This window comes from Microcaecilia unicolor, chromosome 4 (genome assembly GCF_901765095.1).
Source record: "Microcaecilia unicolor chromosome 4, aMicUni1.1, whole genome shotgun sequence".
Lineage (NCBI taxonomy): Eukaryota > Metazoa > Chordata > Amphibia > Gymnophiona > Siphonopidae > Microcaecilia > Microcaecilia unicolor.
The window spans coordinates 330751380-330767042 of record NC_044034.1 but is presented as its reverse complement, the minus strand read 5'-3'; the positions used below and the strand labels follow the sequence as shown (position 1 = coordinate 330767042).

At 42.2% G+C, this 15663-nt stretch overlaps 1 protein-coding gene across 2 annotated transcripts in view; it reads left to right on the top strand.

Annotated features, from left to right (window-relative positions):
- GFRA2 (GDNF family receptor alpha 2) overlaps positions 1–15663 on the top strand; it is a 149771-nt gene that overhangs the window by 68479 nt on the left and 65629 nt on the right. For both annotated transcript variants that reach the window (XM_030201973.1, XM_030201972.1), the window contains exon 4: positions 13461–13806. In XM_030201973.1, the coding sequence (XP_030057833.1) occupies positions 13461–13806 (346 nt within the window). The remainder of the gene's footprint in view (positions 1–13460; positions 13807–15663) is intronic.

Here is a 15663-nt window from a genome sequence, read left to right as displayed (position 1 = left end):
GGTGGAGGAACATGGGGACAGGGGGAGGGATTGGGATACAGAGGGCAGATACTGAAATGGGGGAAATAGGGACAGAGCCACAGAGGGGAGGTGAAGGACAGTTGAGTTAAAGAGACAGAGGGAATGATGGTGGACATGGAGAAAAAAGTCAAATAGACAGGAGATACTGGAAAGCAGAAGATGGATGGGACTAGGGTGTGTGTGTATGGGTAGGAGGGGGGAAGGAGCAGAAGATGGAGAGGGTATGGGTGGAGGGGAGGGGAATGGAGCAGAAGATGGATGGGGTGTGGGTAGAGGGGAGGAGAGGGGAATGGAGCTAGAGGGTGTGGGTTGATGGGAGGGGGAAGGAGAAGAAGATGGATGAGGCTAGGGGTATGGGTGGGTGAGAGGAGGAAGGAGCAGAAGATGGATGGGGCTAAGAGGTGTGGGTGGGGAGGAAGGGAACGGAATAGAAGATAGGGATAGGGGTGTAGGTGGAGGGGAGGGGAGGGGAGGGGGAACAGAGTAGAAACTGGATGGGACTAGGGGTGAGGGGTTGAAGGGGCATAGAGCAGATGGCTAAGGAGGGGCAGATCAGAAGATGGATATGACTAGAGTGTGGTGGGGAAAAGGGGAACATAGCAGAAGATGACTGGGACTTACTGACTGGGGAGCAGAGCAGGGAATTATGGATAGGAGAGATGGAGTGGGAATTTTGAAAGAATAGTGAATACTTGTCAGTTTTAGGTATGAGTGGGGGTATATTGATGGGAGCCAGTAGGTAGATGAGAAATGAAACAGAGACAAAGGACTAGAGGGTGAGAGAAAGAGAGATATGCAGAGAAGAGAAAAGTGGGGAAAAAAAACATAAAACGAAAGATCAGTGCTGGACAGATGTAGAAATGGAAGGAAGAAGATGAGATGAGAAATGAAATGGAAAAGCCAACCTAGAAAAGAATTTAGGAGAAGACTGACACTGTAAAGCAGAAAAGATTGGGAACAAAGAGAGCAGACATAAAGATGGAGGGGGGGGGGGGGATAATGAAATCCATTATGTAAAAAGGAGAGGAGGGGCACAGGTTGGATGGAAGGGAGAGAAAGGACAGACAGAGGATGAAAGGGGAAGAGAGATAGATAGAGAGAGAGAGAGAGAGAGAGAGAGAGAGGGCAGACGCTGAATAGAAGGGAGAGAGGGCACACAGTGGATGGAAGGGAGAGAGAGTTCAGACAGTGGATGGAAGAGGCAGAGAAAGAGGACAGACGCTGCATGGAGAGTGAAGAGAAGATGAGGAAAGCAGAAATTAGAGATAACAAAGGTAGAAACATTAATTTTTTCTTTTCTCTTTTTTTTGCTTTAGGATAAAGTAGTATTGTAGCTGTAGAAAATGTAACAGAAAAACAGAGGGTCAAAGTACATACAATGATACAAATGAAAAAAGCACCAAGGGCCTTTCAAGCATGGGAAAGTCAGGAGTCCTTACTAGACTTACTATTACTAGACCCAACATGGGCTATGTTTCAGCGTCAAGCGCATGCGTCAGGGATCAGTAGGAATCAGTTTATTGAAAATAATGAGCTAAAAGCTCAGCAAGTCAAAGTTAATTGGAAATGTGTTTTCAATCTCACCTCTAAACTGGATTTGGATAGGTGGCAAGGGTTAAATATATCCTGAGTGGGCAGAATAAATGCAGTCAAGATGCTGTTGCTACCTAAGCTGCTTTATCTATTTATGGCTTTGCCCCTCATGATCCCCAAAACCTTTTTTTGTAAGACTAAAAAGAAAGGTGTATAGCTATATCTAGCACAAACGTCCTCCCAGAGTTAGGGTTCGGGCCTTGTACCATCCTAAAAAGCAAGGAGGAATAACTGGGCCTGGCGTTTTCCTCTACTATCAAGCAGCGCACCTCCGTATTTTGATGGAGTGGCTTTCCCATTCCTCTGGCGTTCCTGTTTGGCATTGAAAGCAGCGTGAACGAGACCAACGGCCCCTGCCTTGACAGTGGTTCTGCACAAATTGGATTACTTCTGTTTAATGTCAAAACTGATGGTCCTCAAAACAAAGATCTTACTAAGTTTCATCGCATTTAGAATCATTACCAAACTTGGAGATCTGGTGATAACAATTGCGAATGGAACAGTCTTGTGTGGGTTCCCTTCCAGTGTGGGTGGTTCCTTGGCTCTCATTTCCAGAGATTTTGACCTGTATTAAGAGGGTGTCAGCTAGTGTGGAGGGCCCTCTCAGGACCTGGTATGATATTAGGAGGAAATTCTTTCCAGAATGTTTTCTGCAAACAGCCATCAGATATGCCCTGGGATTTGGGCCTGGGCTCCTTAACGGGACATTCCACCAATGGGAGGCTAAGGGACTTTTGGTCTTGGGGCAAATATAGGAGGGAAGGGAATTTCTCTTTTATCAAGACCTGATGAAGGACTATGGCTTACCCTCCTCTCAGGTTTTCCAGTATTGGCAGCTTAGAAATTATATCTCTCGCATAGCACAAAAAGACATTAGTTTAGAAGAGATGCTATTAGAGCGAGCTATTGGGGGGAGGGTCAGAGATTGTATTTCCCAAATATATCATTCACTGGTTTTGGCCTATATCCCACTGGACCATTATATTCAGCGATGAGAAAGGGATCTGGGGGTGATGTCTGAGTGGTGGAAATGGGTAATTAGTTTAAAATACTTGTTCAAGTATCAGTGAGCAATATGTTGATTGAAAATGTGTATAAAATGTACACTCTGCAATACCTCCTAAAGACATTGAAATCTGGTACTGGCCTGTGTTGGTGTAATTGTAGTATGAACGGGGATGTTTCATATTTGTTGGACCTGTCCTATTATCTAAACCCATTGGGGGGCTGTTATTGACCTTGGTACAGTAGATATTGAAGATCACATACCCCCTGAAGGCAGGATATTGCCTCCTTCATCACAAACATGTGGGGATTAAACCTCCACAACACAAATTGGCCATCCACCTGTTTACTGCTGCCCGTTTGGCGTTGGCAGCAGCATGGAAGAGACCAACGGCCCCTGCCTTGACAGTGGTTCTGCACAAATTGGATTACTTTTGTTTACTGTCAAAACTGATGGCCCTGAAAGCAGAGATCTTACTAAGTTTCATTGCATCTGGGATCGTTACCAAACTTAGAGATCTGGTGATAACTGACTAATGATTGGGCACTCGCTGGTGGCTACTCTAGTTAATTTGCGGCATATTGGGAAATTGCCCGTCACTTGGGCCTCAAAGGGGAGACACCATAAGACTTGTTATTGAGGTAGGGGTGGAGGGGATGGGAGGGTACTTTGTTGTATGCAGATTATGTTATCTTTTGCTGTTACTAAATCTTTTTATTTTGTATTCTGTTTTATTTTTGCAATAAAGTTTTGAAGCCACACACAAAAAAAAAAAAAAGAAAAAAAAAGAAAATGTGTTTTCAATACAAAATGAAAGTGCAGAATCACAATCTGGCATCTCCAAATTAGCTCATTATTTTAGATAAACTGATTCCTACTGTCCCCTGACTGAGGCAATTGACGCCGAAACATAGCCCGTGTTGGGTCTAGCAATAAAGGACTTGACTTTCCCATACTTGAAGGGCCCTTGGTGCTTTTTTTTCATTTCTATAAATAGAAAAAGGAAATAAGGTGATTTTCTTTGGACTAATTTTAATACATTTTTGACTAACTTTTGGAGACCAAAACTCCCTTCCTCAGGTCAGGGCAGGATACTGAACAGCACTGAGGAAGGAGGTTTTGGCCTCTGAAAGCTAATTGAAAATGTATTAGTCCAATAAAATGGGTATTATCTTATTTTCCATTTTTTGTTCTATTTCTATTTTTAATTTGTAAAGTGGTGATTGGTATTTTTCAGTTTTTTCAATTTTACATCTGCTGTCCAGCGGCGTACCAAGGGCAGGGCGGTGTGGGCGGTCCACCCCGGGTGCAGGCCGCTGGAGGGGTGCAGAGAGCAGCCGTGCACCTGTCTGCTTCGCTGGTTCCCTGCTCCCTCTGCCCCGGAACAGGTTACTTCCTGTTCCGGGGCAGAGGGAGCAGGGAGCCGAGAGCCGCGCGGGGTGTGTGTGTGCATGTGTCGGTCGTGCTGCACACGGTGGGGGGGGGGGGGGGGGGCGTGCATCGGCGATCTGCCCCGGGTAGCAGCCGACCTAGGATCGTCACTGCTGCAATCTTTATATTTATATTTTGCATGGTACTAGGGGACATGCATTACTGTTTCTGTGGTACCGTATTGTATGCAGAGTCTGACTTCTTGGGGGTTCAGTTTAATTTTTGTCTACATATTTCTGTTCTTAGTTTCTGGTTACTTATTCTATACTGGGTGAGGCTGTATCTGTGTTCTGTGTGTGTGAAAAAGGCATTGACTCTGCAGGACTGATCTGTACTAATCTGGCTTGTTTAGTTTTACAATGGATATATTGATGCCCTAGTGCTCACTGCAGTGTTTAAGATGCTGCCTTTTCCTAGGTACACCCTTTTCATACAGAGGAGGCGGGTGTTAAAAAATGGATCGGCCCTCATTTATTTCCTCTAAAGAATAATGCTGTAATTAGGCTAGGATTGCAAGGCGCTTATTACCAGGCTGTGATTTCTCCAGATCCTTCTGCTCTAGTTTAAAAATGTTTTTCTTATTATATATAACGACTTTTTATTTCCTAGATCTTGGATCCATTATTAGTGGACTAAATAATTGGAATTATTTCCTGTTTGACTGATTTATCTTTTGACATGCTTTCTGATATTGGAATTTATGTCATATTACATAAATGTAAAAGTATAAAATCTATAAATAAAAATTCTTTTTAAAAAATGGATCGGTCCTTGGTGTCACATATGCTAGGTATTTCACTTCTCTCCATCATCCTTCTCTGCCCCTGCAGTCACACTTTACACTCCCTTCATCCCAGGTCTAAATAGTAATGGAGCAATGCGTTAAATACATTTGATTGTTACCCTCTCCAAGTCCAACCCCCTGCCCCTGCATTCACACTTTCCACTCCCCCTGCATCTGCAGTCACTCCATCCCCACCCCTGCTGTCACACTTTTCAATCCCCCTGCTTCTGCAGTCACTCTCTCATCCTTCCCCCTTTCCCTGCAGTGACACTTTCCCCACCTCTACAATCACTCTCTCTACCCCTGCTCCTGCAGTCACAGTTTCCACTCCCCCAGCCCATGGCCTAAATAGTTACTCTCCCTACCACCACCACCCGCTCCCCCAGCCCCGGATAAGTCTCACTTTCTCTCCTGCACCTTCAAAAAGCCACCTACCTCCCTCTGAAGCCTCCTTCCTCCAAAACTCCTCTTGCTTGGTTCATGGAAGACAAGACCTCTTTCCCCCATGAAGTAGTTTTTGGTTAATGCTATAGTGGCCAAAGTGAGAATGAACCAGGTGGGAATCCTGCGGTGGGTAGTGCAATCTTGGAAACCTCCTTCAATGATGTTGAGTGCTTGCAGTTGCGGGATGTTAGTGTAGAGGGAATCAATGTCTAAAGTCACCATAATGACATCATCTAAGTTCCCATCAAAATCCTTCAGGCCAGGAGGTTAATCATGTGTCCTGCGTCATGTATATATGACTGAATTTTTGGAATGAGCAGATGTAAAAATTGATCCACAAAGATGGATAAGGGCTCTAATACTGATCCCTTGCCAGAAACAATGGGTCTTCCTGGTGGATTAATAGCTGAGTATATGCAGCTGACTTTTGCTTTGTTTAACCAGTTAATCCTAACCGGTCGTCAGATACCCGGTTTCTAATTTTAACCATTTTTATTGTCTAATTTTACCCGTTTTTTTTAGCCTAAAGAGTTTTCTGTTTTTAAATTTAGAGTGACTGTTCACAGGATTGAAGGAATTCTTTTTTCCATCCCTTGATTTGTTTTTCCAGCCTGGCAGTGTTGCATATTGAGCAATACATACCTTCAATAAGTACCACAGCAGACAAGTGACTTTATAAAGGTGGGTTCTTTCTTTAATTGTCATGTGATACACCACTACAATATCAGTACACCTAGTTTAATACAAATTATTAGTTCATGTTCCACACTTTATGCTTCTGTTTTCAATGACATTGTGAGCCTCACATCAGGCTACCATACTCTCAAGCATATTCCTTTTATATTTAATCCATGTCTGTCATGCATTATAAGTTCACATGTTGATCCTTTACCAGCAATAAAGTTCATTTGTTTACTGTACTTTGTACAATACGTTTTATTCCTTGCATTATTTTATTTCTTTGTATGCTTTACATGGATATTGATGATTATGGTTTTTTTTAATGTGTTTATGATTTTAAGATACATTTTTAACAAAGTGTTTGTATATTTTATGTGCAGTCCTGAGACCCCTGAAGCAGGCGGGTGGTCCGCCGAAACACAGGACCATGTCAGGTCTCTATTTTGGTACCTCAGAAAAACCTTTGGGGGCGATATTCAGACTGGGGGAGTTAGCTGTTTCCAGTGACTGGCATTGAATATCCAGTTTATTTTTGGGCGGTTAGAAGATATTCAGACTTAGCCGGTTATTGTCTAACCAGTCAAAGATATCCCACATATTCACATGGCCAAATATAGCCACTAAAGTGGGGCCATAAATCGGCAAATAACCAGTTATGTCAGCCAATATAACTGGCTATCTGTTATCCGCTAACCGGTTGTATTCAGTAGGAGATAGCCAGCTATCCCATGCTGAATGCTGCTGGATAGCCGGTTATGGGGAATTTAACAGGCCAGGTGCCAATCTTGACCAGTTAAATGCTTTTGAATATTGGGGGGTTCATTTCTGATAAGCCTGTCATGATGCATTATGGGACCTACAGCATGGATCTCTGTGGGTAGAATCAGGGACTATAAATCCAATACTGCTTTGAGATATAATTTCAAAACCTGAAGTGGTCAAAAATTCTCCCTCCTAGAACTGGGTAACTTGGCATCTCTGATAGGAAGTTGTTTGTTATGTGTACTAGGCATTTAAGAATCCCCTCTATAGGTTTAGATGTTTCCTCCTTGAGTGTGCCAGTATCAGATATGATTGGTTTGCCAGATTTTAGCTAGCAAGTAAAGGTGCCAATGGAAGGATGGGTTGATATAAGGTTTTGGAGACAAGACAGTACTTGCTTTGGAAATAAGTTAATACAAACTTTCAGTTCTTTAGAGTATTCCTGTAGAATGAGTTATATGAGTGCTGCCTGTGCCATTCTTCTGTGTATGTTTATGTGTCCATAATCACCACAGAGCCTTCTATGTCTGCCAGCTTGGTAATAATGTTTTGGTTGACTTATTGGTTTTATTATGGCAGCTCTTTCTGGTGGACGGACATCCTGTCATCATTACAAGAATTCTTGCATTCATGTTGTGATCATGTCTCAGTAACAAGACATAGTAAGGCCTTATTTAGAACTTAAGACCATAAGAACAGCCATACTGGGTCAGACCAGTGGTCCATCTAGCCCAGCATTCCTGATTCCAACAGTGGCCAATCCAGGTCATAAGTACCTGGCAGAAGCCCAAAGAGTAGCAACATTCCATGGTACTGATCCTAGGGCAAGCAGTGGCTTCCCCCATGGCTATCTCACTAACCGACTAAAACATGCTGACCATGAAGGGACTTGATCCCATAATCTTCTGATCTAAAGTCAGATGCCTTATCCATTAGGTCACATGGCACAACTGCACAAATATTTTCAGAGTGCACTTCCGAAGAAACATGCTTAGATAAGGCCCTCATTTTACAAAACATATTCGCATTTGATACATACATAAACCGGCACTTAAAAGTTTACTTTGCATAAATATCTAAGTCCTCATTTTACAAAGATGGAATATACACATCTCAAACACAGGTGTATACAAATGGCAAGGGAGTGTGTTCGGGGCATGTGTTGGGCAGGACAAGGGCCGATGCCAGTAGCCTGGTCCCACCCTGGTTAAGGTGGAGCCCATTATTCCGGAATAGGCGCCCCTTTCCCCAGAATGTGCCCAGTTCCTTACAAATCTAAAACCCTCCTACTACTCCCTGCACCATCGCCTCATCCATGCATTGAGACTCTGGAGCTCTGCCTGTCTCTTTGGACCTGCGTGTGGAATGGGGAGCACTTCAGAAAATGCTACCCTACAGGTTCTGGATTTGAGATTTCTACCAAAGAGCCTAAATTTGGCTTCCAGAACCTCTCTCCCACATTTTCCTATGTCATTGGTAACCACATGTACCAAGACAGCCGGCTCCTCCCCAGCACTATCTAAAATCCTATCTAGGTGACATGTGAGGTACACCACCTTTGCACCAGGCAGGCAAGTGACCAGGCAATCCTCACGTCCACCAGCCATCCTACAACAGCCATCCTAACCCTTCCCTCCTGGGCAGAAGCTCCTGAAGACACATCCTGTGTGTGATAGGATATTGCATTCCCTGGTGGGCTGGTCCTGGCTACAGGATTACTTCCAGATGCACCAGGGTGATGCTGTCCTTTTAGAAGTCCTCCCTCCTCCAAGGCAGCAGAAGGACTGCCAGACTGGAGGTGGGACTTCTCTACAACGTCCCTATAGGCCTTCTCTATTTTCCTCTCTGTCTCCCTCAGCTCCTCCAAGTCTGCTACTCTAGCCTCAGGAGAACAGACTCGTTCTCTGAGAGCTAGGAGTTCTTTGCATTGAAAGCACACGTATAACCTCTCACCAACTGGGAGATAATCATACATGTGACACTCAGAGCAAAAGACTGGAGAATACTCCTCTCACTGCTGGACTGCTGTCTGCATCTTAGTATTATAGAGTTGTTTAATTAAAACTTCTTAAGGTACTAGGGATATCAGATGAATATAAAGAGCCTTATGGTGTAATTTGTAATTTATTTAGTGATTGCTTATCAGAAACTAATTAAATGTAATTAAAACTCTAATGAAAACTCTCCTCTTGTTGTCCTAATTAGAATAATTGACTATAAATGAAGACTTGAGCTAGGGGTGGGTGGAAGTTGGAGAGGGTAGGTGAGAATGAAGACTGAATTAGGCCCTACTGTGCCTTCTAGAGTCTATCTGTTAATAGTTTTAAAACTATGGGGAAAGGGTATGGAGAATAGCTAATAAAGTTTGCTTCTTCTTCTTTTTTTTTTTGTCTAACTATGTTTATCAGTATCCTCCAATTCCTCTTTTAAACCCAATCTTTAAGTTATGAAGCATAGAACAAAATAATGTCACTTACCCAGAGAAATGTCCTCTTCTCTCAGAACTTCTTAGAAAGAAAATTAAGTGTGACTTTTCCTCTCTATATAGTTTGGATTCTAAGGAGACTACTTCAAACAAACCCTTTGAAGCTAGCCCAGTAATCAGATTGCCCTTAGTAACCTTTCTAAATATTCTACATCCTCACACCTTAATTAACACCTAATTCAGGTCAGTAGCAATGCTATCTCTCCAGCAGGCAAAGAACAGAAAATAGCTTTCTTTTAGGACAGTTTGTACCTTGCTATTATCCTTTTTAATACTCATAGCTGTTAAGTTTCTACCTCAAGAGAAAGTTTCAGTTTAAACTATGGGGAAAAGGGTTATACACTATGGAAACTAGTTAATAATGTTTGCTTCTCTCTCTTTTATTTATATTTTTTCTAAGACTGAACTAGGCTGTACTGTGCCTTCTAGAGTCTATCTGTTAATGCTGTAGCAGAAAATTCAAGTTTTAAAACTATGGGGAAAGGCTATGGAGAGTATCTATGAAAGTTTGCTTTTTCTTTTTTTTTTTTTTTTTAAGTCTAACTGTGTTTATCAATATCCTACAATTACTCTTTTAAACCCAATCTTTCAGTTACCAAGCACAGAACAAAATAATGTCACTTACCCAGAGAAATGTCCTCTTCTCTCAGAACTTCTCAGAAAAGTCCTGTTTCCAAAGTCGCAAAGATAACCAGTTATGCTCTTATTATATAACATTACAAATTATGTGCTAGCTTTGAACCCATTGATTTTTTTATATGTTTATTTTTCTAAAATGGATGGTTATGCTGCATGCACCTGGTGCATAAACCTGTATTTTGTGTGAGTGGATCGCTGTTCATGCTGCTTATACATTTTTTCCCTTTGTGTTGTACACTAAGAGGAAAGGAGTGGTCAAGACCACTCCCTCCGTGTCTCGGGGACCAACCCCAGGTCAGCATCTCATAGACTGCTTTGTATTCAAGGCCCCCTTGTTATCTGGGTAGGCGTACTCTGCTGTGAGGTACGAGGAAGGAGAATCAACCTCGCTGGAGCTGGAAACATCTCTATTGCCCCCAGCGTCCTTAGTGCCTCTATGTCCAGCATCTACATCTGCATCAGCCCAACAGATGTTGCCACCTGATGCCAAAGTTGCTGTGGGAAGTGCCGCTAAGGAGGGAGTTGGTGAAGGTGCAGAAAGACCAGAAAGCAAGACATTAGGAGAAGGTACTTGTTCATCATCTCCCATGGAGGTAACACTTGACCATATCTGGAAAATGCTACAAAAACTGGACTTGCTGACTGGAAATACATCTACTGAGGTAAAGGTTTTGGGGCAGAAGATGAAGGATATAACTAAGGCAGTGGAACAAGTTAAACAAGATGTTTCAACTCAGATTAATCGGATTCAAGGTGACTTAAAAATTTTTAATGATTTAAAAAACCCTGCTGTGAAGGGTATCCTTGTGATTCATAGGAAACTTGAAAATATTGAAAATTATAATCATAGGCTGAACATAATGTTCTTAAACTTTCCAAGATCCCCTTGAATACCTCCACTTGATTTATTCAAGAGTTATCATGTTACTATTTTGAAATTTTCCCCAGAAGCTATTCCCCCAGTGAACAAAATATGTTATGTTCCTGTATCTACATGGAAATCCCAGGGAGAGCTGGAGGATAGGCGGGCCAGGGGATTCAGCTGGACATGAATAATATCTCTGTCATTCTAGAAGAATCTTTGTCTGAATCCTCAGAAAGAGCTACTTTATTAGTATCTCTGTTTTTTGAGCAAGTTTTAAACACCATTTTGAGAATGTACTTTAGGCATGCGTTGGATGTATTTCATAATAAACATATTTGGATTCATCCTGATGTTACAAAATCTACTCAGGAGAGAAGGAAACAGTTTTTGACTATGAGAAAAGAGAGTAGAGACCTTGGTGCCACATTTTTATTAGCATAGCCATGTAAATGTATGATTAAATTTGGAGGAACTAAATATGTCTTTTTTACCCCAGAGCAATTAAGGGCTTTTCTAAATGTGAAGAAAATTCTTTGAGTGTTTGTGCTATTGGGACTTATTGAGAAATTACAAGGGGATTTATCCTACTAATCCTTTCTTTCTGTTTTCTTTTCAGACTGTTACATATATATATATATATATATATATATATATATATATACCGTGTTTCCCCGAAAATAAGACACTGTCTTATATTAATTTTTGCCCCCCAAAATGCGCTAGGTCTTATTTTCAGGGGCTGTCTTATTTTTCAGGGAAGCATCGGGGTTGGCCTGCCCGCCCTCCGTCGCTCCCGGAACTAACCTTAAATGCCTCCTTTCACCTTTGCAGCAAGCAGCAGCAGGGCAGGCCACTCCTTCCTTCCGTGTCCCACCCTTGCCTGATGTAACATCCGCGAGGGCGGGGCATATATATATATATATATATATATATATATATATATATATATATATATATATATATATATATATATATCCTCCCTGCTATCTCTGGTCTTTTTTGAGTCCACTTCCCTTTTAATATTGATCTAAGGAAGATCTTTCCTTTGTTTCTTGTTATTTTTGTTGTATTCCTCATGACATTTTTGTTCTGTGTTGAATAAACAAGAGTTTAATCTTGTGACAGGGCCGCCGAGAGACAAAGCCAGGTCCAGGGCAAAGAGTCTTAAGGGCCCCACCCTGCACCAACCAAAATAATTTTATCTATCAAACATGACCCTACCTCAGCATTTGCAGTGCTCCCCCTTGGACCAGTTGTCTGTCTTCTCTCCTGCTGTGCTTGCGCTGTGGGCCAGGCTGGGTCCGGGTTAATGCGTTAACTCTGAGTCTTCCCTGCCGCTGCAGACCCTTCCTGCTGCGGTGCCAGTGAAAACAAGAAGTAGTCACACTCAGGAGGAGGAGGCAGGATGAGTGAGGCAGGAAGAAGGACCTGCAGTGGCAGAGAAGACAACGCATTAACACGATAACCTGCGAGCAGGAGACCAATGACAGCAGCTTTCTTCTGTCTTCTCAGCTGCCTTCGTCAGCACCACTACCGTGAAGTCTTGCCGACGTGGCAGTAGCACTGGGCCCCTCTTGGAGGCTGGGCCCAGGAAATCTTGCTGTCCCCCTCTTGGCGGTCCTGTCTTGTGATTACATATATTGAAACTTATAAAGAGTTATAAAAAAAAAAACAACCTGTATTTTAGAACAGGCTCTACTTCAGCAGATTCTGTTTGAAAATACCAGTGAAACTTGAGATATCCTGGCCTGCACGTCTCAATTTCTACTTCTGTGACCTCTCTAAAATGGCGCTGCAAACCAATTATCCCTTTAAACTTATTACTATAGCAAAGCATTCCCCCCATTCTAGCTTTGTTCCTTAAACTGGGATTGTTTCCTCTTTGTACTCCCATTATCTCTGACTTTGTGTCTCATTTGTCCTTAACACCCTCCCCCCCACTTTTTGTGCCTTGACCTCTTGAAGGTTAATTGTAATATTTACCTTTTTAGCCTTCTGTTGTTTATTCTTTTATTATAATTGATTCTAGGCCGTAACCTAGGCTGCTTGATGTGTTTTCTTCTACTTCCTTCCCACTCTTCTTCTGATTGCAAACTGTTCAAATGTATCATTGATGGACAGTATATCAAATAAAGATGAGCTATGAACTTAGTGAAGCTGTGAAGTAATACAAAAGTATTGGAGATTAAGCAAATTGGAGAGAGCAGGGTGTAGCTTCAAAAAAGCAAACCTCATTCTGGAAAAAAATAAAAGGTGTTTAGAGAATTATCTACTCTTCGCAGCCAGGTTAACTTTGGAAATGGGAACATGTTCTGCCCCTATTCTCTCCAACTGGTTTTCCAAAGTGTGTTGCACTTAGAGGTAGAGTGCGTTGCCCTATATGTTTATTGGCAATACCTCCTCTTTTTTGGCTCTTTAATCTTCCTTGATCTGATGTGTTGAGCAGAACGTATATGCATAATATATGGTTTATTATTTACATTCCTCCTTTTTTCCAAGTTGGAGTATAAAAAACATACATAATTATAAAATACATCATGCATAAACATACAAACACAGAATCACTGCAATATAAAACAATTAACAATATTGCAAAAAAAAAAAAAAAAAAAAAAACTCAGATACTTAAATAATATAATTGATTAGAAGGAGGCTTAATTCATAATGTGTGTGATGAATAACCATCAGAACTGTTCCTCTATTCTTTTTTCTTGTATCCCTTACTTATTTTACTCTGTTTCCTGGACAGGAATGGAACCCACGTCCTCCAAAAGCAATCAGTGCCTGAATGCAGCCAAGGCTTGTAACCTAAATGATAACTGCAAAAAGCTGAGATCTGGATACATCTCTCTCTGCAACAAAGGCCCCACCAACTCCGAGCCTTGCAACCGCAGAAAGTGCCACAAGGCCCTGCGCCAGTTCTTCGACCGTGTATCGCACGAGTACACATACCGGCTGCTGTTCTGCTCCTGCAAGGACCAGGCATGTGCTGAGCGGCGCCGGCAGACCATTGTGCCTGCTTGCTCGTATGAGGACAAGGAGAAACCCAACTGCCTGGACTTGCGTAGCATGTGCAGGACGGACCAACTGTGCCGGTAATACTACATCTGTTTCATCTTCCTATTACTGGGGACCAGAGTGAGATTGTCTTTCCACCTTATGCTCTGGGACTCTCTCCCTCTCCCATGCTTTCTTCTCTCTGCCTCATTCTTCAGGGATCTCTTCCTCTGCTCCCTTCTTCTCCTTCTTCCCACTGTGTTTTAGTAGTTCCTGGTTATCTCTTTCCAACTGCACTGTGGCACTTGAATGCCTCTTTCCCTCTTTCTCTGTCATATATGATGTCAAAGGATGTCTCTCTTTCCCTTTTCTTTCTCTCTTTCATGTGTTCTGTATCTTCACCTCACTCCGTAGTGTAATATTGTCACATTATTCTTCTCTCTCTCCTGCTGTCTGGGTATGGTTGATATTAAGGGTATGGTCTGACTGGGATTGACTAGGCTGGTCACAAACTGTTCTTGACACAATGGTTCAGAATTTCTTTGAGGTTCAGACTGACATCTCTATAGCTCTGTGAAGCAGATTCATAATTAGGGCTTAGGAAAAAAGGGCATTGAACTTAACAGTGAAATTTTGGTGTGCATAGGAGGGAATTCTATATATGGTGCTGAAAAAAATACACTTAGTGCTATTCTATAAACCTCGTCTAACATTAGGCACGGTTTATAGAATACACGTAGCAGCCGTCACCATAACTAAAATTTAGTTCAGAAACTTTTATTGCGTTTGATTTTAAACAAGTTACAATGGGCGCAGCCATTTATGCCAACTAAAACCTAGTGTAAATGCCCATGTATTAGGTGTGGATCGGGCATATTCTGTAACAGTGCATGTAATTTTCATGAACGCTCATGACCCACCCATCTCCACCCATGGCCATGTCCCCTTTTATGACCCTCACGTTAGAATTTATGCGCACAGAATGTATTTAGAAAGTTGTGCACGTAAATTCTAATTAGTGCCAATTAATGCCAATAATTGCTTGTTAGCGGCCAGTTATCAGCACTGATTAGCTTGTTAAAGAATTACGTTGCACATGCAAATCGGCTGTGTGTGCTTATTTCCACGCTCAACATTAGTCACCACATATAGAATCCCGGGGATAATATGGATAGGAATGTCTTAGTGAATCCCTGAACCCATAAACCCCACCCTGGCTCTTCACATTTCTAAGAAAAAACTACAATTAACAGGGATTCTTTGGAGTGGTACAGTAAACTTGTAGTAGTGTTTAAGAGAGCTACAAAGATTAACTATAGGACAGTTCAGGATTGTATTCCATTCCTCTACATTAGTGATTTAGCAGAGTAAAGTATGTGGGGGCTCTCAGTGACTCAGCAGTGGGAGAGATGTGTGATTAACCCATTATTGATTCAGCTAGGGAACAGGTGTTAGATCTCTTTCATTAGTGACTCAGCAGGAGGGAGAGGTGTGGGGGTCTCTCCCTCAGGTTCACAAGGGGAAAGCAGTGAGATTTTCCCTATTGATGATTCAGTCGGTGGTTAGGTGTGGGATCTCCAAGTGACTCAGCAGGGGGAGGGTATAGTAGCTTCTCTGCTAGCAGTTCAAGGAAAGAGGTGTGGGAATTCCATCATTAATGACTCATTAGGAGAAAAGGTGTTGGATCTTTTTCATTAATGATTAAGCAGGTGTAGGGTCTCTCCCTTAATGAGTCACTAGAGAAAGAGCTGTGGGATTTTTCTCATTGGTGACTCAGCAGGGAGAGAGCTGTGGGACTTTCTCCACCATACTCAGCAGGGAAAGATGTATTAATTCTCTTTCATTAGTGACTCAACAGGGAAGAGGTGTTAGATCTCTTTCATCAGTAACTCAACAGGGGGAGAGATGACTCAGTAAGGGGAGGGTGCAAAATTGACAGGGGTTGGAGCCTGGAG